Here is a 23006-nt window from a genome sequence, read left to right as displayed (position 1 = left end):
CAAAGACAAAGTATGCTTTTAGAGGACCAAAAATTGTTTTTTTTTTAATGTCTTTTTTGCTGCAGTTTGTAAATGATTCAGTGCCTATGAGTTATGTCATTTGTATATACAGTATCTGTTCAGTTTGCATATCTGGCTTTACAGAGAGACAGTCGAGAAGAAGAGAAGAAGAAGTGCCTTTTTTAACTGGAAACAGAAACATGCAGCTTCGACTGTTCAACCTCAAAATTCAAAATTGAGAGAGATCATGTAACTTTTGCTTAATACTGCCTGTGGTCGTACCAGAGCAGGTGAGGCTTTAACAACAAAACACCTGAGTGTAATTAATCGATCAGGGACGTGTTTTGTTTTCATGAGTTCAAATTTTTCATTTGTAATTTCTTCTGTCAAACGTTGCATAGTCTCACTTTAAATCACATTTGGTCATTATGTCTTTTGGGGCATTTGTTTGTGCAAATTAAGTTACGATTAATAAAACTGAATACATGTTCTGTATTCACAACCCATGAATAAGCACTTAACCACTAACCCTGTGGTGTCACTTGCAGTTAACTGTTACTTGAAGTCATGAAACGATGACTAAACTTTCCAGATGAAGATGAAGCTGCCCAAACCTCATTCGCAGTCCTTAAGTGTATTTAAGCACTCTCACAGTACAAAAAACTGTGTAGTTACAGATTAATGAGTCCTTTTTTATAATAAGATAACAAAGCCTTTATACTGACTTGAAACTAACATGAACTTTGGAGTGAACTGTTGGCTGCAGGTTTGACTCTTATCAAAGAAATCATCTCAGTTTGGACAGACTTGACTTTTCCCTGGAAGCTATGCAACATGCAGGTTCGTCTCTCAAAGAATGTAAACTGTTGAAACTGAGAACGTCTCTAATCCAAAGAAAACTTAACGACGGTGAACAGCAATACAAATATATAAAATCCTTTATTGTTTTTGTATTTTCATATTTATTCTCCTAGCATGTGCTCTGTTTATTCATGTTTATCACACAGCTTCTTTACATGCTAACCTACATACCGTGGTTTTATCTGCTCGTCTGTCTGCGCTCTTATAGCAGAACTGAACACACGTGTTCCCTCTTTTATATGTATTTATGAGTCTTAATCGTTGTAACTGAAGGGCATGAGAGAGGCCATACTGAAATGTTTACCGAGGAGGTTTTTTCGTTAGTCTACGATTCATAATTCTGCTTTGTGACCTATTTTGTGTATTTGTCAATAAAAAGCCTTCATCTCTTTCATCTGAATGATCGTTGTCTGACTGTAGACAGGACGTGAAGTCAGTCGCTCTGTGCTGTTCGTGTCAGATTGGATTAGTGTTGACAACAGCATCGGTAAAAACACGTTTAAGACATTTTTCTTGTGTACAGGTTTCTTCTTGCTTTTCCCAGAACTGTTCTTCAGCTCCAGTTGGTGCCAATGGTTAAATATCACATACAAAGTAAGTACAAAATTCAGCTCACTGATTTTCTCAAATACAGAAATAAATGGAAACCGAAGGCTGAATGGAGCATTACTGCAGTAAAAAAATACTTGCCACCCATCATGTTCACCTTCAAACCAGTGACTACTCAGAAGTGATTTCTGCACGAGTACTCAGTATTTTCATCTTCGAACCTTCATTCTGATCTCAACTACACACCTTCTTTCAGTTTTGTGACTGCATCTTGCACAGTTGTGATGCTATCATGCTGACAAAATCTGTCAACAAACAATTCTGTGGTAATTCAATATACTGTCAGTGTCCAAGACCTCGAATATACAGCAGGGCCTCACAGAAGTGAGGGGCCACCTCCCTACTTCTGGCCCCCTCGTTCAGACCACGTTCATCTTCAAACTCCCAAGAACGCTTCGATCTCAGCTAAATTAAATTAAATTAAATTTCTGTGTATTATGAAACATTAGTGAAGCTGTCAGCGTGGGAAAAAATGTATAAAATTATTTTGATAACGTTCCCCGCAAAGTATTTTATGAAGGACAATCTGGAATTAATGTCAATTCTGATGTTTACTGGAGTAATGTTGGAGGATTTAAGTGAGTTTAATATTTTCAGTTCAGGTCCTGCTGCTATTTGCTGTTATTGCACTGATAGTATCCTAAAGGTCCAGTGTGGAGGATTTAGTGGCATCTGTAGGTGAGGTTGCAGATTACATCTAATTGAACACCCTTAATCTCCCCTACGATGGCCGCTGAAAACGCAAAACATGTTTGGTTTGTCCGTTCAGGGCTACTGTAGAAACATGGTGGACTCCGTAGAGGGGGACCTGCTCCCTCTGTCAATATAAAAGGCTCATTCAAAGGAAACAAAAACACAATGATTTGTAGTTCCAGGCAAATTAAAACTTAATTATGAATATTATATTACATTTCTGCCCCTAAATCTCCCTAAATCCTGCACATGGGACCTTTAATATCATGTAAAAAGTCTGCAGATAGAGCCAAGAAACTCTGAATTAGTTTAAAATGGTGATCCAAAAAGATGCACTAAGCCAACAAACAACAACAACAAAATATCCAGTTAAATCACTAAAAGAAAAAACCTTCACTGACAAAGAATTTCACAGTTACTTTTTGAACATAAGTGAGTTTCCACTGCAGGAATCAAACTGTACAAACATCACAACCATAACTAATACAAAGCATCTTACTCGCCGCTGCATCCACAGAGGTCGTCATCTCACTCATCTATTAGTTATTGATCACAGTAAAAAAAATAAAAATTTCACAGCTGAAACATTGTGTCACACCGTCAGGATCAATAACTCCAGTAAGATGAAACCCTTCATTAAAAACTGACCTAACATACTGTTTCACAAGTCTTCCCTCCTAATTATGTAATACTCCTCTTGAAGGCCTCTCTGCTGCAGCTGTGTTACACTGACACCCTGTGGTCTGCATGATTTCTGCTGGATCTTAAACATGGATGAAAAAAGTTAAGTGTCGCTGTTGTATGTTCTTTTTATACGTGATTGTGTAACAGCCTGACCCTTCACTGACACCTGAAGCTCTGCTGTTATGGAAATGAGGACATGTTGGAGTCACAGTTTGTTGTCTTTGCTCGGCTGCTCCACGCCTGTCTTACGCGTGTTAGGAAAATCAGGTGTCACTTTTACTCCGTCAGCCCATTTTTCTTCCCGTCGTTCTCAGAGCAGCAACCGAATACACCTGGTGAGTGATGTGTATGTAATTATATGGTTATTGATGTGTCAGGTAAAAAAAAAAAAGTCAGGAAAAGGGTTAATATCTTACCTTAAAGGTGCACTGTGTAGTTTTGGAGAAAAATATTCTTTTATGGCTGAATAAACTAAATAAATAAATCCAGCTTCAAACAGTGTTCTGGGACCTTATTTTCCTCTGAGAGCAGCTTGTTTATTAATTTATGGAAAAAATAAACACAAATGTTTCTCATTAATATTGTAAATATTAAAATTCTGAGTTTGAATTTCTTCAAATTTCTGCCCCTTGATGTTCGATGTTTATCATTTCAGCTATTACGTCTTTAGATAGTTTGACTTAATTTAACTCTAACTAACGGACACCGATTTATTGATATTATTTGGACGTTATTCAAGTCAATCAAGTGTTATTTTTCTTAATTTTAGTGCAGTAATTCGCTTTATTCTGTCTAGTTTTATGATCATGTGTACAGATTTGTCTTTTAAGATTTTTTTTGTACTGGAAAAAAGTTAGATTAAGATTTAATTTGAGTATTTTTTTGTAGTCAAAATTACACTTTTAGGCCCAAAAGAATCCGATGACGGACACTTTTAAACCTCCATCAGCAGCTTCTCTCTGCTCGTCTGGTTGTTTCAGCTCTGACAAGATGATGAATTTCTCCAGCAACGTCACACTCAACTCCAGCAAACCACAGGTCTGTGAGTTTGGACCGAGCTATGTAGCCATCCTCTCGATGATTGACATCATCACTTTTCTGGTGGGACAACCGGTGGTCATCAAACTGCTGTGGATCTCCTTCACATCCAAGAAGGCGACAGATATCCTGAATTGTAGTTTAGCTATCTTTCACAACTTGCAGTACTTGGTCGCCATCGTGCATTTAAATGTCCTGCTTTTGCAGCCAAATTACCACTTAAAAGTCCTCAAGTTTCTGTTCGTGTACACAATGCTCGGAGGCCCGATGAGTTTGACTTTTATCTGCATAGAGAGATATGTTGCTGTGATTCACCCCTTGTTTTACCCCCTGCTGAAGACGTACAGATTCAGGGAGGTTGCTGTCGTCATAGTGTGGCTCGTCTCTGTGCCCATCGCCTTCTTAGAGGTTGTAGCTGGTGTCTATTTCCCCGCTTTCAAGACAGTGACCAGAGATCTTCCTGTCAGTTGGTTGTTGGCCACGACTGTGATGATGGCGCACTGCAGCATCGGCATTTTGAGGACGCTGATGAAGTCCGGCCCGGGAGGAGACAAGATGTCCCCCGTCAAGAGGAGAGCATTTAAAACTGTCTGTGCCACTTCAGTCATCACTTTGATTTGTTACAGTCCAGTTACTATCCTGCAGCAGTTCAGCTTTGATGAGATGGTATTTGACTGTATGATCACACCTCTGTGTATAACGTTGTTGTCTGCTGCCAGCGTTGTGCATCCACTCATTTACCTCTCCACCCAGGGGAAGCTGTTTACCTGCTTTAAGTGAGAAAAAGCCTTATTGTTTCGCTCCCTTCACTTCAACTCAAACTTAAAGGGTCATTTTACACATTAAAGTGTGTTTACAGGTCTCGGGGAGATCTACTGCATATGTGGAAAAAAAGTAGTATAAAGCCTTTTGTTGCTCCAGAGGAAGCTGCATGTAATCTGAGAAATCGCCTCCAGTGATGTCACTCAGTGGCTTAATTGCATTGTGGGTAATGTAGGCGACAGCTTTTGAAAAGCCACTGTTGGACTCATTATGCACAGTTTAAATCGATACAGCAGGATCAGAGATATCAACTTTTTATTCCACACATTCTTCTTCTTCTTCTTTTTCAAAAGCTGCCGCCTACATTACCCACAATGCAACTGTTGTGGCAATTTATCAGATTGCATGCAGCTTCCTCCAGAGCCACAAAAGGCTTCATACTACTTGTTTCTCATATACAGTTGCACTCCCAAAGTGTGTAAAATGTGTGGAGTTACCCTTTAACTTGAAGTTCAGTGATGAGAAACTCAATCAGGAAGGAGAGTCAGACCGTAACAATGATTCTTTAATGGAGAAATAATCTCATTGTCTCTGTTAAACCTTAATGTAGGGAGACATGGTGTGTCGGTGACTGAATGTTTGATCAATTTGTGGATTAGAAGTGGAAATTATTATGAAAAACATATGACGAAGCACCTTTATGAACACGATGTCACTCTATGTAAATGTAATGTAAATTAGATTTGTTTTTACATAGAGAGGGTTTATTTTGCACTGTATGTATGTCTGTGGTGATGGAAATATTGAAATAATGCTTTGACTGTGTGTTGTACATTTTTGAATATGTGAACACGTGTGTTTGCAGCGTAGTCATTTTATTCTTATTTCTTTTCTATATAATTTTCTTCCAGACATATTTTATTCATTTGAAGAAAGACAAAAGTGGCTCATGGTGCATTATTAAAAATCAATGTAATGTAAGTTATGTGTGCGCCTCTATTGTCTGATTGTCCAGTTTGTGTCCGGTCATATAAAGACGACAGGTGCATTACGTTCCTTTAGTAATGTTGGGATCATCTCTTTATAGTGTAGTGTCATATAATACAATAAACAACATGATTAAATGTACAAATACAATCGTGTGATTGCAGGATTATGATATTACAAATAATTAGTCTCATATGTATTTATCAGGAGAAAACAACCTCATTAGATTTATTACAGTGGATCATTCTCGTCTTCCAATGTTTCAACTTGTGTAAATACATTTTACTACAAACTGTAATAGTTCGGTAGTCGTTAGTAACAGTTATTTTTACTTTATTACATTATATTATATTTTTTACATACACTGACCTTTGAAAGCAGTCACATATAAACAGAAAGTACAGTACATGACACTTAATATACAGGTTGAAAATAAGTCTTTACAATAAGAGTTATTTCATCACTAATAGTTGCCACTCTGGCTCTACAGTACAGCCACACACACTGCTGTCAGCGTAGATTTATAGTCCAAAGTCCAAACTGTATCAATCCACAGCACTTTATCACACATATAACATAAATTCAATGTTTTCATCCTGTGGGAGGCAGCATGGTCATTAATACTACATTATCATGTACATTAATGTCTTTGTGGCTTGTTTTTTCCAAAACAAAAGACATATTCACATTCAGATGTTGCAAATTAAATAAACTGTAATAAAAAACAAAACAAACAAACAAACATTAAGAGGCTTCTTCTGTTGAGTATCTGTCTAAGAAAGATTTGAAAACCTGTCGAGCCTCTCCTGTATCAGCCTCCAGTCTCTCATTTAGGGACATTTAGTGTTGCACGGGTCTCCTGATGAGAAGAAGCTGTACACACTGACCACCGGAAACATGGTCACAGCTCCCAGCAGGGATCCCAGCTGCACCATGGCTCCACACCACACCAGGGCGCTGTGGCCCTCGTCACGCAGGATCACCCCGATGATCACCTTCACGTAGGACAGAGTGAGAACAAAGAGGACCCAGGCCAACACCTGTGGAGGAGAGGAGGTGAGTTTGAACCCATTTTGATGCCAACATGTGGTGTTTCAGTCACATTTGTTCATTTTTAACACAAGTGAACAGGAAGATAAGGAGGTTTATTTGAGTGAATGAAGCCTCACAGGTTACTCACAATGATGACACCACCTGAAGTTTCATGAACCAGCAGTGGACATGGACTCAGCACCGCAATGGTCATTATATAAGCTCCAACTCCACTGCCTATCAGTGTGAGAGCTCCCATCAACAGCAGAGATCTGTGAGAGGAAACATTACGTCTCAAATATTTGCTATTTCAGGGTTTGATTTCAGCACAAGTTGTATTAATGGCTGCATTTAAGGATCCAAACAAAAATGCATCACACAAAGAGAGGAGTTGGAATATACTGTAGCACAATATATAACAATACTCATGCGATATTTAATTAAATATGACTCAATTTGAGCAGTTATGACTCTTTAGTGGGAGAAAATAAAAATGAAATGTTATTCTGTGAACTTCCAGAGTTGCAAATGTCAAATTTACGGTCTTAAAAATGTCCAACTGCTGAATTTTTAAATCAGTTTCTGTAAAGATGTTTCAATGGGATATTTCTTTTGGTCATCTGAAGTGTCGAGCTGAAACTACTTTATTCATTGGCAACTTTTTTGATAATCTATTGATAATTTTAAGATACTTCTTGAGCAACATTCAAGTACAAGTAAGTACAAGTCTTCACAAATAATGATTATTTTCATTATCGATTAATCAGCTTTTTTATTATCAGGTCTTTAAAATGTTTTGTATTTCAGTCCAAAACCAAAACACTCTCTGTCTAATGTAATATAAAATGCAGAAGAGCAGGAAAAACCTCCATGTTTGAGACACTGACAACAACATTTTTGCATGAAAAATTAAATGATCAGTCAAAAATAGCTGGTCAACTGATACTAAACCACAACTAAAACAACTAAAGACAGCTTTGAGAACCACAAACCGAGTGTCATCGATATCCATTATATTTGAAAGACGGTAGACTTCTGTATGGCTGATATCTCCAAAACTCACCAAAACAGTCTAGATGGATAAATAACACTACAGGAAAATATGTATGATTTGATGATTTGTTTGATTTTGGGTTGAACTGTCCCTTTAAACCTAGAAGAATTTTTTTTTTTGAAAAATACTGAAACTTGAAACAGTTTGTTCACACTTTACAACTTAAAAAGTTGAAAAAGAAAGAAGTTACTTTACTCTAAGCTCTTCCTGAGGTTTCATCCATTTTTTGCTGTTAGAGGCTTTTCGAAGGAAACCGTGTGCAAACTGGGTCGAGAAGCTTAAAGGGATTTTTGGATTTGAATAAAAGCCTATCAAACTTTGAGCCCTGTATTGACCTGCAGTACACTGACCTTATAGGGAAGAACATGGCGATGAAGCAAGCGAGAGGGTTTGACACAGCAGCCATGGTGGCTGATAAGTGATAGGCGCTGTTCCCGTATGGCAAGCACGAGTACGACTGCACCGAAGGAAGCACCACGTTGGTCAGGGCGTTCACCCAGGCCAGAATCACAAAGATATAAAACACCTGCACCCAGCTGTAAGAGCCAGTGCCAAAGCTGCTTCTCTTCTGGCTTGCAGGTCTGTATGGATCCATCATGAGCGTCTGCTCGGCCCACTTCCTGTTTTTCTGAGATTTCTCCTTCACCCCGTTGGTGTATCGACCGTTGGGATGCTCCCTGGCCACAGACGGGTGGTAGTTCAGCAGCAGGAACGCCGCCAGGCACACCAGCATCATGGCGCTGAGGAAGAAGAAAAACACCTCAGCTGAGAAGTTGGCTGGTTGATACTGGGCCTGGAGGTCGAAGGCTGCAGAGCTGTTGGAGGAGTTCAGAGGCTGGGTGCTGTTTATGCAGTGGACCACCCCAACACCTTGGATCAGAGCCACTATAGCAGGCAACAGGCCACTCACACCCTCCCCTATGTAATAGGTGGTCAGGTACTGGGGCTTGAGACGCATCATGAAGGGCAGGAAGGTGACGGAGGAAGTGCAGTCAACAGCTGAGAGGAAGAAAGTCAAGAGGAGGAGGGCGACACTGCGAGGAACACCAGCTATCACAACAGTCTCCTTCCAGAAGAAACCCAGCAGGAAACTCGCCACAGTACCCAGGACGACGATCACATATATGACAGCTGTTTCATTCAGGGCGCCGGGCCGGAAGCGATGCATCAGAGTGACAAAGAGAGGCCCAATGTTGGCCATCTGGATGACAACGGAGAGGTAAGAGGGCAGGTACCAGCCCTCTGGGATCTGGGGGACGATCAGGGGCAGCTCCACCCAGAGGCCATTGATGGAGATCCAGGAGCCCATCCCAAACAGACACGCCAACAGGTGGGTCAGGAGGGACATGTTGGAGGTGGGCTTCTCTAGAAATAGAAAAAAAGGTCTGTAAATATCATGACACTGAACATCAGCTGGTAGGTTTACTTCAAAACCTGTTTATCAGCTGAACCCCGAATATGAAACCGTCATCATTTTGGGGTCAGTCTTCCTACAGTCATACGTTCTCTGATTCATATGGCAGATAACGGGAACATGACAAAGGGTCCTATATTCACACAGTCCATTGTTTATAAAGTCACACGTTCCCCGGGTCCTATTTCCAAGGTTCTGTCTTCCCTGGGTCCTATGTTCCCAGATTTATGTGGAACATTTGGGGGAACATGACAAAGGTTCCTGTATTTCCAGGGTCTTTTGTTCCCAGGTCCCACTGTGTCGCGGTCTTTTGTTCCACTATTATTACTATTACTTACAGTATATCTAAGTGCAATCGTTACTTATATGTTGTTATTGGCTGTTGCTTCTCCCAGTAAATGGAGCTCAGTGTATTAATTTATGGACATTACATTGCTAAATAACAGCGCCCCAGAACTATAATCACACATTTACATGTTGAAATCCACTGACCTTGTTCCCGGCTGGACAACTGAAGACTAATTTCTGTTGCAGTACTCCTGGTGTCCGCCGTCATGCAGAGACGCAGAGGAAAGGAAACTGCTCAAAAGACATGCGGGTTGTTAGGAGCAACTCGGTTATTTCATAACAATTTTGTAGAAAATGTCTGGAAACAATTGTGTAATTCATTACAAATTATGTTATCATGTTACGCAATAAAGACTGCGCTCAGTAAGTTTAATTCCAATTTAGAAATTCAAATGAATTGACACAAGCTAAAAGCCTCTAGGCTCATTTTACTGCTGATATCTAAATTAAAATGTGTTTTTTGGTTGTTTCCTTTATTACTGCAGGTAGAAAACAAAAGTTATCCTTGAGTTGATCTTTGCAGCAACAAAGAATGGGAAATAAGTCAAATTAGTAAATCAATAAGACAAGTCAAACAGAGGCTTTACTACCACAGATTAATGTGTCACCAAGAGAGAGAATCTTTCTGCCAGCTTGCTAAACGTGCAGGGCATAACACGTTGGTACGCGTGGTTAATGTTTCCTGTTTTTGTTGGGTCTTTTCTTTTCTTGGTCTGCTGGCCGTGAGAATTTTTTTTTTTTGTACAATTATCAGTCAAATAAACTCATTAAATGCAAAAAAAAAAATGTTGCATGCAAAGTGCAATGCACATTATTTTCATTTGCTCGCAGCCAGGAGAAGGGTGTGCTTTAAACCAGCTTAAAACATCAAGCATACAGCAAAGGAAAGACGACCACCTACTGCGCTGGTAACTATTACATAAGTTAGGAAAACATCTGACCGGTGCATTGTTTGTTGGAAAAAGAAGCTGCATGCAGCGAAGTCTTTGATCAACGACAAAATGAGACAAAATTCTCGGAAATCCATGCAGAGAGTCCTCAAAACAAGAATGATGACTAAATAAAATAACAATTATCTGTTAGATCTGGAAGCACAATCATAATTATAAAAAATCTCATTAAGAAAAGTTGAGTTCTAGTTAAACTTATTGAATGTGGATATTTAGCTCACAAATATTAAAATATTATAGAACTGGCAAATGAAACTGTTTAAAAACATTTTTAAAAATTGCAGATAAGACATAAAAAATAACAGATTTTAGTTGGGGGGTTTTTTTGTACACCAATCTCAACCATTAAATAAATGAGAGTATGCATCCCTGCAGATACTCACATGCTGTTCAGTGGAGAGTGGAGTTTTCTGAGCGAGTGAGAGTGAAAGAAGCCAAAGTCCTGAGCAGTAAACTGTGTGTGTGTGCGTCAAGGGATTAAACCCTCCTTTGGAGCAAGTGGGTGTGAGAGCATCCAGCCAACCGTGACACGTTTGGTCAACTGATCATCGTCTCAAAACTTAAATACCTTCACTGTCAGGAGTTTGGGGTCATCAATAAACATCACATGTTGTGATTTTTGCAGCCCGATCACCCACATTTTCTTTGCCTTGAAACCATTTCTGAATGAGTGAGTTGCATTCAGGAGTCTACAGAGATCCATAATTCTGCTTAAGGGGATCATGGGATCAGAGGTGAACATGAGTGAAGTGTTTACACCGTTCAGTTACACAACTAGACATTTCATTAGTTGATTATAAGGTATTACAAATCCCAATCCATAAGAAAAAAAGGATTCATATAACCTTATGTAATTATTTGACAGAAATCCAAATTATCAAAAGCCAGAAAGTAACATTTCTGCTTTAAATGTGTGAAAATGACTCGACCTTTGTTGTTCATTTTGTTGAGTTGTGTACTTACATTATCCCAAAGTCCTCAACAATGGTCAAAGCCAGAGAAATCCATAATTTTATTCCAAGTAACAGTGTATTTTATATGCTCACCTGTTGCTTTAACTTCAAGGAGGAAGTCAGAGTGAGGAACAAAGTCAGCGAACGTGTTTAAAACGTGTGTGAAAACCCTGAAAACATCACCTCGTCCACCAACTGCCTAAGTCACGTAGACAGATTTTAATCAACAGTGGTGGTTGTTTCACAATGAAGACACCTTCCATGACCCCAAACTATTTAAGTCTTTGTTTTGGTTTGACTGAAAGACCTGAGTGGAAGCCAGCTGCCATTAGTTTTGCATGATGTAAAGACGGGGAACAGAGGAACATGGATAGCAGATAAACCTCAATGGAAAAAAACACAACTTGCCCTTGTTAAAAAAATGTTTTTATACAAGTTAAAGCTGCTGCAAGCATTGTCGTAGAAATCCCCTCCCTCCTCTCTACGTCACCACACTTGCACCTACACTTTTTCATCACTTGCCTGTTTGGTAGTATAAGCTTTAATATCACATTTGGGAACGTAAATACCAGTTTAGCACTTCAGACTTGTCATATATATTTATTTATTCTCCAAATTCATAAACTAAAACTATATGCTGATCAGTGGTGACTCAAGCTGCAGTGAAGTAAACATAAAACACTGTAATATCTAATTAATCAATTTTCTCATATCTGACCAAGTCATATCTATTTATAAAGTACGCACTGTAACGTATTAGCAGAGCTGATATCAATACAATATAGGGAGCGGACAAAATCTCCCAAACACTAATCTTCTATGACAAAAAGAGCTTCAGGACATTTTCAACAAAGCTTTATTGTTAACCAGTCATTTCACAACTGTAGTCATCAACCATTTCATGTCACATGTTGTATGCATGACAATCAGCTTTAAAAAACAAAAAAAAGAAATCAACAAAATGTCCATGTTCAAAAAGCACCACCAATCACATCAATCAGTCGTTTAACAGCAGATAAATTAAAGAAGCAGGATTACCAGCATTAAGTTAAGGCAACGTTAACTGATATTCTTCCTCTGTAAACCTTTTAAAGTCTCCGATCTGATGTACTGTAGCAGCATGGTTAATTAAAATTACATTATTAGTGCACATCAAAGATATACATCATTACCATTATTTAAAACACAATCCCTTGTTCAGCAAAACTGTTCACTCGTTACTTTACAGCTCATCAAGGCCAGATATTGTTCCCTTAACGTAACTTAACATTACTGCATGTTTGGAATGAAGGCAAATCCAAAATGACGAGAAAATAACACTAAATGTTTGTTTAAAACATTATGAGGAACCTCAAATCTGAAGTTGACTAAAATTCATCTTAAATTTGTTTAAAGCGGTGTCTTGTTCGAAGATTTTGGCATGAAATCAAGGAATGTCACTGCATCTCTGAACTGTATGTTTACAGTTACTGCATTCAAAATGACAGTTTTCACAATATTGACTTCAGCCAAACTCAACAGCATATCAGACTCTGATGAAACTGTAAATATAATGATGTTTTATGCTTACATGGAAGCAAAGGGAAGAGGTAGGTGAAAATAATACAACCCCGATTCTAAAAAAGGTGAAACGCTGTAAAATGGTCGCCCTTTTTGACATTTATTCAAATGAAAACAATTTGGAAAGAAGAAGAGTTTGTTTGTAAATCTGCATTGTTTTTATTAACATTTTACACAGCGTCCCAACTTTTTTTGAATCACGTTGTAACTGACATAAAAAATATAAAAAATAATTTAAAAAAGTGTAGCGATGGGATTGTAATTGTAGCAATTAAGGCTTTGTCCACATGTACACATTAAAAACAAAAACGATCCCCGCCCCAAACACGTTCCTCGTTACATTTCAAAATAAAAGCCTTGTTCAGAAATGAAGGGTTTCTGTTAGAGTTCTTGAATATCTTCAACCTGGAATGAGTTTCCAAAAGGTTCGTTTTCAGTGACCTAAAACACTGTTTCCGTGTGTTTAACAAGCCAAAACATATTTTTCTTAAAGAAATACCAGTGTACATGTGGACAGGGCCTAACTGTGTGGATTTTTCGCATGAATTAGATTCAGGAGCAACCCAGTAGATGAATTAGTTAATGTTCGTGTCCCTGAGTCAACACCTTCTCACGTGGTTTGATGTAGTGGGAAAATAATCAGCTGCTGTTTTTGCAACTGTAAACAACTTCAACTACAGAGATTAATTATAAAATACCACAAAGCACTTGTGGTTTTACTGCACTTTACATCCCCTTGGCCAATGTGCGGCAACACAATGCTCCCATTATCTGGTGGGAATGTTTTTACTTTCACAGGCTCAGAGGCCTCTGAATCAGGAGAAGAAGCCTCGTTGGTGGCATGAATGATGAGGCCAAGAAGACAGATCTGCTGCTTCACTCGGGAACGGGTGAACGGGTTTTTACCCCAAAACAGGGTAAAAACAGTCCTCTTTGTCACCAATGAATGGCAACTGTGTCTATAAAAAGCAGAATTCATTAAAACATTACATATCTCACTCCTGCTAACTGCAGTTATCCACGCATTCTTGAGCCCGGGCAAACACGTGGTAGACGTTGACCAGAGGGAACATGGTGAGGGCTCCGATCAGGGAGCCGGCCTGGATAGAGATGCCGCACCACAGCAGGGCAGCGTGACCTGCCTCGTGGAGCAAAGTCCCAATCACCACCTTCACGTAGGAGAAGAGACCGGTGAATATAATCCAGGAGATGACCTGTAGCAGGCACAAGAAAGAAAAAAATAGATGAGGCTTTGGCCTGTGTTGAATACACAGAGGGCGATATGTTTTGTTTTATAGCCCTAACCTGGAATAAGTCTCACGGATAAAGTCAAGTCATAGTCCTGTCTATAAGAAGAATTTGAAGATTTAAAAAAAGGATGTGAAAGTCTTGCTTCAAATTGTGACCTTAACATCAGAGTCAAATCAAATTGGGGAATTGTGACGATACTCAGCTCGAGAAATATATATCACCACTTACCACTAAAGCCACACCAGAAGGGTTTCCCAGGAGTGGAGGACAGGGGCTGAGTGCTGCCAGCGCCATGAGATATGCTGCAAATACTCCCGCTCCTATGGACAAGAAGCCCAAACCAGTGGAGGACCTGGAAGACAAAAATGGCTCCAATCAAAAAACTGTGGACAAATCTTTTATAGGAAAAAATGTTCACCACAATCACATGTAAAAATAACTCACTTACATGATATTTAAAGAGTTATTAGTTCTTAAAAGTAATGTACATGTTAGATCCCTCTAATATTTTCTCACCTCAGGATGACGAACATAGCTAGAAAGCAGGCCAGTGGGTTTGCTATGTTGCCCAGGACCACAGAGAGGTGAAAGGTCATGGTGCCGTAGGGCAAACAGGAGAAACTCTGCACAGACGGCAGGACCCCGTTGGTGAGGGCGTTGGAGACAGCGAGCAGTAACAGCAGGTAGATGTTCCGCTGCGTCCAAAACCTCACAGCAGGAGGTCGTTCCTCTGACGGTGTCTGCTCCTCAGACACCGGCGTCCCTCCGTTCTGCAGCGGATGTGTTTCATCTCCGTTTTTCTCTCCGGACTCCTGTGGCGGTGCGTCTTCCTGTGACTCTGTCCGTCTTTGTGTTAAAGCCCAGAAACTCAGACATGAGATAGCCAGCATGATGCACAAGAACGCAAAGAAGTTCTGTGCTGGGAAGTTTTCTTTTAAATGATTTGGCTTCACGGTGCCATTCACAGTTTTACACTCCAGCTTGCCGACACCTTGTCCTAAAGCCACGACACACGGGAACAAAGCACTGAAGCCCTGACCGATGAAGAAAGTCCGAATGTACTGAGGGGGGTAACGAAACATAAATGGCAGGAAGGTGACGTTGGATGTACAGCAAACCAAGGACAGCACGAAGGTGAAGAGCAGGAAGGGCAGTGACCTTTCTTCTCCAGCTATGGTGACGGTGTGTGACCAGAAGACGGCCAGCAGAGCCGACGCTGCCACTGCCAGCAGCTGGATGCAGTGGATGACGAGGCGTTCGTTTAAACGTCCTGGAGCACAGTGGTGTGTGATCGTCACTGCTATCGGACCGAGGTTCCCGAACGCTATCAGCACTGAGAGATAGGCGGGCAGGTTCCATCCTAAAACAAGACAAGCCAATAATCAAACACAACATTTGTTGCATTTTTACATGTGTGACATCATTTTGGGAATGAAAAAGAAGTGCTTTCAGAATGACTTACAAACCTGAACCTATTGATAAAAACTACTGTATTTTCAGAAACCTACAGTATTCGATCAAACTTGAGATGAATTCATTGTCTGATCCTAGATATGTATTATATCAGTTATTGACTGGATACTTGTCTTACATCTGCAGGGTTCATCAGGTTAAATTTAAGACTCTCAGAGCTGTTTAATACCACTGAGAATAAAATCTAATGACTGTTTCACAATCATACTGGTCAAATGATCCAGGAGCAATATAACCTACAATTATTTATAATTAAAGCCTTTTCAAGACCTGCACACACACTGAAGTGTTTAATTGATTTATTTTATGAATTAATGTTGCAGGCTGTGACTGGAGTATAAGACCATTGTCCTTTATTCAGATTTTACATTTAATGCCTGAGAACTGCATCAAAAAAGTTGCTTTTTCAATCCCTGTGCAGGAGTTGGAGCTAAATGGGGAAGTAAAAGTATTCATTATGCAACATGATGACCTCTGTCAGAGTTATAAAATATATTATTGAATTATTATGCATGGATAACTGTGCCAGCAGTATTTTCCTTTTGCAGCTGCTGGAGGTGCATTTACTTTTAACTGTACTCTATATACTGTTGTGTGGTTGAATCTAATAATACATCAAATTTCAGCTGTAATTACATGTTTTGTACCTTTTGTAATGTTTCCCTCTGAGATGTAGTGAAGTAGAAACACAGCATCATAAACTTGAAGTACTCAAAAGTACAAGTACGCTCAAATTGTACTTGCATACAGTAACGTTACTCGAGTAGCGTTACTTAAATGCACTTTACATGGTTATTTAACCACAGGAAAGAGGAAGTTCATTCTGTATATAACCATTTTAAGAAGTTATACTTTTGTACCGACAACTACGACGTATTCAACAGATTTATATTTAATAATTCGTAACTTTTGATTGAGAAACCATCACAGTAGCCACCGGTTGTGTTCATATTACTGTCATCTGTTGCTAGCTAAGATCATTCTGCACAAGCTAACATCTCCCAGTTTGAGCTAACATCTTAAATAAAGAAGCAAAGGGATTCAACTGGTGTGATTATGTTTTAATTAAGGCTTGAATCTGATGGTCCAAAGGTTCAGAGAAGGTTAAGGTTCAGAAGTTGGAGCACTGACCTTCGGGCAGCACGTTGACAACCACCGGGAGCTCGACCCACAGACTGTTGACGGAAATCCAGGAGCCCATGGCGAACAGGGCTATGAGCCCATGGGTCACCGCCGCACTGCTCCACCAGCTACCGCACATGGTACCGCTCAACCCGGCCAACACGACAAAGAAAAGCCCTGGTGACCCGTTTGACTCTGTTTGGGTTGACTAAACAGAGACAATGTGTCCGTCCTCACGCCGCCCGAACCTGAAGGAATGGTGGACACTTACGCAAAGTTCCCGCCCCTTCAGGTGCCTTCGCGTGCCCCTCGTAAATCCCTACTTTTCTCCCGTGCTTTTTAAGTATTCTTGGCCGTATTAACATATTCCTGTAGGCTATCACTTTATTTGTAAACAAGTGCCGAAACGTAACTGAAAAAACACCTAGAGATAACTATCATCTCTTACCTAACCTGACCCTGTTTAGTGTCCGGCGCCGGTCAACAGAAACCGCACTGTTGACGCCTGTTCACTGATCTTTGAGATTTCCGGCAGTCATGAAGGCACCATCGTCACTGGAATCCTTGGAAAACGCAGATTGGATCAAATGGGTGCGTTTGATTCCACGCTGCTGACAGCTGGCGCGGGCGGGATGCCAGACACGCATCTCATTCAAAAGCAGGTGTTTCCATAAGAAAGTTAGACTTGGAGACCTTTATTGGTCTGTTGATATGATGCTTGATACACTACTCAGATTAGTTAGATATATTTTGGACATTTTAGTGTTTCATTTGTTTATTCTGTGACACATCTGAATTTTTATTTGCTGTTTTGTGAATATTTTTGGTTCCCCAAAAATAATGCTACACATTTAATTTGACTTTTATTGCACATGCCTATATGCACCCATATCCCAATATTCGCAACTAATACTGAGTAGTTGTATGATATATGTAGGGAGTAGCAGTAAATGTTTATGCTGTATGTGGTGACATCAGTCGGGTCAGATTACTTTGAAATGTAGTCAGTTACTGAATACAAATTACATATTTTTTGAGTAATGTAATCCATTCGATTACAAAAATGTAGTCCAGTCCAAAGACTTTTGGTTTACTTATTAAAATAAAACATTGTAAACAAGGCACTTTATGCTAAAAATGTAGTTTCTCCAAATATTTTTTCCTCTTTCAATATCTCCAAATATTTTAAATGAACATAAGACATTTTACATATATATAATATATATATATATTACAATATTATAATCAAGTAATCCTTAGTAATGTAAATATAATTAAATGATTTCAAATGTAATCTGGGTTAATTATATCACCTATTTTTTGTTATCGGATTACATAATCCTGATGATCTGTAATCTGATTCTACTCAACCATGGGGTGACATATCGAAGTTACCTATATCTACAATACAACTGCAAATAAGCAAATGGTGCAGAGTGGGTTTGGTTCCCTTCATTGCCTATATTTGGAAAAATGAATTCATGAACACTTTGACATTTGGCACAGTAACCCCAGTAAGCCCCTCTCTCATAACTGCCTATTTTCCTGAGCTCCTCCCAGTCAATGCTTTTGTAAGACTGAACTCATTGACATGGCTGATGCTTGTGATGCAACCACAAATGACCTTCAAATCTGAGAAAAACAAGGCTTATTATGTGGCTAACAAAAACAAATCTGATTGATGGAAATAGTCATGAACTTGAACTAAAGCTGGGTTGATTTTCTAACACTGAACTCTTGTTTCATCGACATCTGAGTCTAACATTTTCTAGTGTAACATCCAGGCTGACAAAGTAAACATCAACAAAATCTGAACAAAAATGTTTATTTTGTCAGCAGTCCTCCTGACATCTTTTACGTCAGCAGTGATTATTAACTGCGTGATCACAATGGGTACGACCTTACATAAAAAAATAATTTCCTTCCCAGCAACAAAAAAGGTAACTTTCTAGAAAACTATTCTTACAATACAGAACCATGAAAATTAGGGAATCGTGTCAAAAGTTTAAGAGACACAAAATCAAACATCATTTCAACTGCTAAAAATGAAAATACAGTATGTAACAAACATGTGGCAGCTCCATCTGGCACATACAGAATCATACATTATGTCTTTGTGTAGAAAGACTGAGGTCATTTTGTGTATTTCTGCTCAGCTTCTCAAGAAAGAATCACACGTTAACCCAATTCCTTCTGATTTCAAGTCCTTTAACATCCTTTTTCTGTCGATATCACACTTCTCAGATGAAGTGAAAGCTCTCATGTGTGGCTGCTTTCGTTCTGATCAGTCGCAGCATGCACTATGTTTTGGAGCACTGGCTTTGTTTTTGTCAATTTTGGCGCCAAAACAAGAGAGTACCCAGGTTTAACACGAGGAAGTGCGAGCTTCAGCTTCAATGCCATTTGTGAGCTGGTGAGGAAAGGACCACACAAGCTCGGGTCGAAGTTGTCCAAGACCATTTTCTGGTACATTAACTCACAACGAACTCCTTCCCGTTTCTCTGCTCGGGATTTTCCATCGAAACGCAACATCATTTTGTCAACATCCTGCTGTGTCTTGCATGGCCCTCCATTTCTTGTCACGGTAGCTATTATGTAGTCCCTATCCATGTTCTCCACAAGTGGTTCTACCTTTTTGGGACCCCTCTTCACCTGTGGACTGTGGTCATCTTGTTGGACAGTGTGGGTATTCTTTTTATCACTCCAACTGGAAGATTCATCAGAACTGCTGTCAGATGAACCAGATCGGTCATCATCTTCCTCAGAGCTATCCGACGACATGTTGTTTGAGGAGCGCTTCGAGGACTTGTCAGGTCTTTTCTTCTCGTAAGGGTACGCGTGGCCGAAGGGATACTCCGCCATCAAGACAGAGAATGTGCAGCTCACCAGCTGTAAGCTCAGATCTGATGAAGGGACTTTAGAAAATGTTCCTCCTGGCAGGAAGTCTTTCAGGTGTTCTTCGGTGACAGTAGCAATAATCTTTATCACCCTCTTCAAGCAAGCTCTGATTAGGTCCCTGTTCGTGTGCCAGTAAGCACAGTAATGAAACACTCCTTCAAAGGTCTTCTCCTGCAGTGGGAACTGCAGGAAGACATTTGTGGCCTCTTCAGGTTCCAGCAGTGTTGAAGGATCTTTGGACCAATCAAGGAACTTTTGGTAGAGGTAGAGCATGTACTGGCTGAAGAGTGAGTATTCTCCTCCACTTTTCAGAAGCTGCCAGTAAGGACCAAGGATTTTGCAGTAGACAATGGCCAGAACACACACAAGGCTCTGTATCACAGAGTCACTGGCATCAGTGGCAACACTCTCCAGGATAATGTTTGGGCATTTGTCATTCAGCGACAGCAAATCTGAGAAAAAGAGACCGGTCTCTTTGTAGTGGTGAATAAGGCCAGCTGCAGCCTCAAAGTAGTTGTTGAATCGGTTTGATTGATTTACCGCAAGTCTGGAGGGATTTCTCTTCTCCTCACAGAAAGCTACCCAGTATTTTCTGTAGTTCTGTGTGCCTGGGATGCGAGGGCTCAAGATATCACAAGTCATGTGAATGTAGCGTGAAGTGGCACTTTCTGACAAGTTCACAAAGCTCTTGAATTTTGGAAGCCTGTCCCGGCCCAGTTTCTCTCCCGTTGACCGAACGATCTCTTTTTCAAAGCTCAAAATCCCCTGCTCAACGGCATCGTGCAGGTCAACAAGGAAATTGGCGTTACAGTTTAAAAACAGCACAGGGGAGATGAGTGAAATGTCTTCACTGAGTGAGTCGAGTTTTTTCTCAAACTCTGCCATTGCTGGGTGCTCCTTGCATGTTAGAGTATACTGATTTTTGAGGAGATCCAAGGAAACTTGTTTGCATGCTGGGTTTTTCCCACCGTACATACTTGACAGCTTTTGGACCGACAGCATTGCGATGTCAAGCAGGGTCAGGGCCTCTCCTTGTTTATCAGAGGTCTCCTCTCTGTGGTTAGATACATCCAAATTTTTATCACTTTCACCAACAGCTCCTCTGTTCATCTCAGACCCCTCACTTTGCATGATTTCATAGCTCTCGTCTTCCTCCTTGATTGTTACTTTTTCATAATTTATGACATCTTCTCTTTTCATGCGTTTCTTCACAATTAATTTAGGTGTTTTCTTACGCACCAGTTCAAATGGACTTTGAAACAAACGTTCCATCATTGCATTCCTCCTGTGACTTCTTGTTTCATAGTTGCGGCAATACAGTTTTAACTTTTTGATCTTGGTTCTAAGGTCTTTATATGCCTTTTGAATATCCCCATTCTTACAAAACTCAGGGTTGAAGTTTCTCAGCCAAGTTACTAAAACAACTGGCGCAAGTTTCTCCCTGGTGATGAAGTTGCTCAACTCGAGAATCAACCCATTGGTGACTTCAATCGACTGTGCTTGCTCTGAAAAATCCCTCAGTTCCAAAAGATGTTGCCGTTCAACTCCGATGCTGTCACATATTGGGCCGACAAAGTTAAAGTTAGCATCTGATTCCAGGAAGGAAAGCCTCGCATCACTTCCCAGACTCAATGTTGTTGCGATGCCTCTTTCAATTAAACGACGAAAGTCAGCTGACTGATATCTGGGGAAAATTTTCTTCAGCCAATCAACGATGGCCATCCATGGAAAATTATTGTCTTCTCTCAGGAGTCCGACTTGAATCAAAAGTCTGTTCTTGCATGGTGCCTGCTCAAGCTCTAACCCTTCTCCCGACTGAGGGCCGATGAAGTCTGCAACAAGCTTCCAATAGTACTCATCTCCTGAAAAACAGAAGAAGAGCAAGTGAGCAGAAAAGTAGTAGTAAATACAATAACAAAATGTATTACTAGAAAAATGTTCAGTTATATAGTTATTATAAAGAGAATTAGCTCATATGTCACCTTAATAACAGCTTTATTACATGACAGTTTTACTTACTCAGATTTGTTTCAGTTACAGCTGCTTTACTACAAAGAGAGAAATCTTCAGTCTCCTCCATTGTGTGCTGTTTTAAAAGAGACACAGAAGAAATGTTTCAGTCCTCAGCGTCTTGAAGCATAACGCTTAAAGAAGAAATGGTGGGCTAATTCATCACAATGGAAAAAACAAACAAACAAACATGTCTATCTCCTCCTCAATGAGCAAGAACAAGAAACAGAACAGGAGCAAGTCTCATACTTTCAGTGTTGTCCTGGAGGATGCACCGCTGCAGAAAAATGCTTCTTTTTGGCATCAGTATGCACAAAGACACGATACTGAAGCTCTGTAAGAAGAGAAACTCCTTCCTTTACCTGAAAAAGAAAATAAGTTAAAAAATAATTTCTACATTTTACATAGAGGTCATTTACTTCAATGTTGATAAATTTTATCTAAAGTACTGTTGTCAAAAACAGCCAGTTTTCGATACATATCCATTCTGAATATTTTAAAAAAATAATAATAATTTGTCAAAGAAAAGAAGCAAATCTTAACATTCAAGTATGTGGAACCAGGAATGTTCTGACATTTTTGATTAAGAATTATTAGAATTAATAATCTATTATCAAAATTGTTATAGTTAGTGATATATTTAATTGACCAACTGCAGCTAAAATCATAAGGCAATACAGCTCAAATCACATCACAATACAACAGCTGTTTAGTCCTAATTGACTAGAAAATGAGCGTACGTCTTTATTATTTTGTTCCACTTTGTGGAAGTTGGGGGCCAGACTTTGCAGGGAGCACCTCCTACCACCCACCACCCCTGGATATGATACTAGCTGCATACATGCATCAATAACAAGACTTTCTTTTTCTCTCTTTCCCATGAAACAAAGATATACATATCTACAGAGCTCTGCAATGTACTAGCCCAAACTATGAGCAAACCTTAACAGTATATATTGGAGAATATTATCTCAAAGTGAGTGCTAATGCTGCACTCCCTCTGTATGCTAATGTTAGCCTCTTGAGCAACTTGCTAACTTGGTTAGCACCAACTTTACAACACACTAAACTGTAGTATTTCGTGACTAACACAAGAGCAGAAGAGCCGTGCTGCATCCTGTAGCGTTTACAAAGATTTTTTTAATGTAAACTCGTAGAAAAGTAAGATTAAAAGCATAAATTCTTACCCTGAAACTGGACCGCCGTGAGACTCACCTCGCTCCTCACAACACACGGTGCAGGAGCCAAAACACTGGGCCGGCCGGTGATTGGATAGTTTTACAGAAGGCGGGCTGTTGGCGTGGGCT

The 23006-nt window shown here is 39.8% G+C and overlaps 3 protein-coding genes across 3 annotated transcripts; all 3 read right to left on the bottom strand.

The window, feature by feature from the left end:
* Positions 1–5950: 5950 nt before the first annotated feature.
* On the bottom strand, positions 5951–9234 carry slc52a3-2a (solute carrier family 52 member 3-2a). Its single transcript, XM_073483921.1, has 3 exons — positions 8071–9234; positions 6815–6938; positions 5951–6674 (listed from the first exon to the last, which is right to left on the bottom strand). The coding sequence occupies exons 1-3, from the start codon at positions 9066–9068 to the stop codon at positions 6465–6467; spliced, it is 1332 nt and encodes a 443-aa protein (XP_073340022.1). The 5' UTR covers positions 9069–9234; the 3' UTR covers positions 5951–6464.
* A 2989-nt stretch (positions 9235–12223) lies between these two features.
* Positions 12224–17063, bottom strand: slc52a2 (solute carrier family 52 member 2). The gene is made up of 4 exons (XM_073484155.1): positions 16801–17063; positions 14713–15556; positions 14425–14548; positions 12224–14159 (listed from the first exon to the last, which is right to left on the bottom strand). Exons 1-4 carry the CDS (start codon positions 16928–16930, stop codon positions 13950–13952), a joined length of 1308 nt encoding a protein of 435 aa, XP_073340256.1. The 5' UTR covers positions 16931–17063; the 3' UTR covers positions 12224–13949.
* A 1537-nt stretch (positions 17064–18600) lies between these two features.
* Positions 18601–22944, bottom strand: LOC141011141 (uncharacterized). Its single transcript, XM_073484380.1, has 4 exons — positions 22887–22944; positions 21949–22061; positions 21709–21775; positions 18601–21551 (listed from the first exon to the last, which is right to left on the bottom strand). Exons 3-4 carry the CDS (start codon positions 21767–21769, stop codon positions 19051–19053), a joined length of 2562 nt encoding a protein of 853 aa, XP_073340481.1. The 5' UTR covers positions 21770–21775; positions 21949–22061; positions 22887–22944; the 3' UTR covers positions 18601–19050.
* Positions 22945–23006: the final 62 nt, after the last annotated feature.

Source organism: Pagrus major, chromosome 16, assembly GCF_040436345.1.
Source record: "Pagrus major chromosome 16, Pma_NU_1.0".
Classification (NCBI taxonomy): domain Eukaryota; kingdom Metazoa; phylum Chordata; class Actinopteri; order Spariformes; family Sparidae; genus Pagrus; species Pagrus major.
This window is presented reverse-complemented; position numbering and strand designations above follow the sequence as displayed.

Coding starts and splice junctions, on each gene's coding strand:
- slc52a3-2a (XM_073483921.1), bottom strand. CDS start 9,068: ATGTCCCTCCTGACCCACCTGTTGGCGTGTCTGTTTGGGATGGGCTCC. Junction 6,939..8,070: donor GCCATGTTCTTCCCTATAAG/GTCAGTGTACTG, acceptor TTCCTCTCACAG/ATCTCTGCTGTTGATGGGAG. Junction 6,675..6,814: donor CTTCAGGTGGTGTCATCATT/GTGAGTAACCTG, acceptor TCTCCTCCACAG/GTGTTGGCCTGGGTCCTCTT.
- slc52a2 (XM_073484155.1), bottom strand. CDS start 16,930: ATGTGCGGTAGCTGGTGGAGCAGTGCGGCGGTGACCCATGGGCTCATA. Junction 15,557..16,800: donor TGTCAACGTGCTGCCCGAAG/GTCAGTGCTCCA, acceptor GTCTTGTTTTAG/GATGGAACCTGCCCGCCTAT. Junction 14,549..14,712: donor GCTATGTTCGTCATCCTGAG/GTGAGAAAATAT, acceptor TTTGTCTTCCAG/GTCCTCCACTGGTTTGGGCT.
- LOC141011141 (XM_073484380.1), bottom strand. CDS start 21,769: ATGGAGGAGACTGAAGATTTCTCTCTTTGTAGTAAAGCAGCTGTAACT. Junction 21,552..21,708: donor TGTAACTGAAACAAATCTGA/GTAAGTAAAACT, acceptor TCTGTTTTTCAG/GAGATGAGTACTATTGGAAG.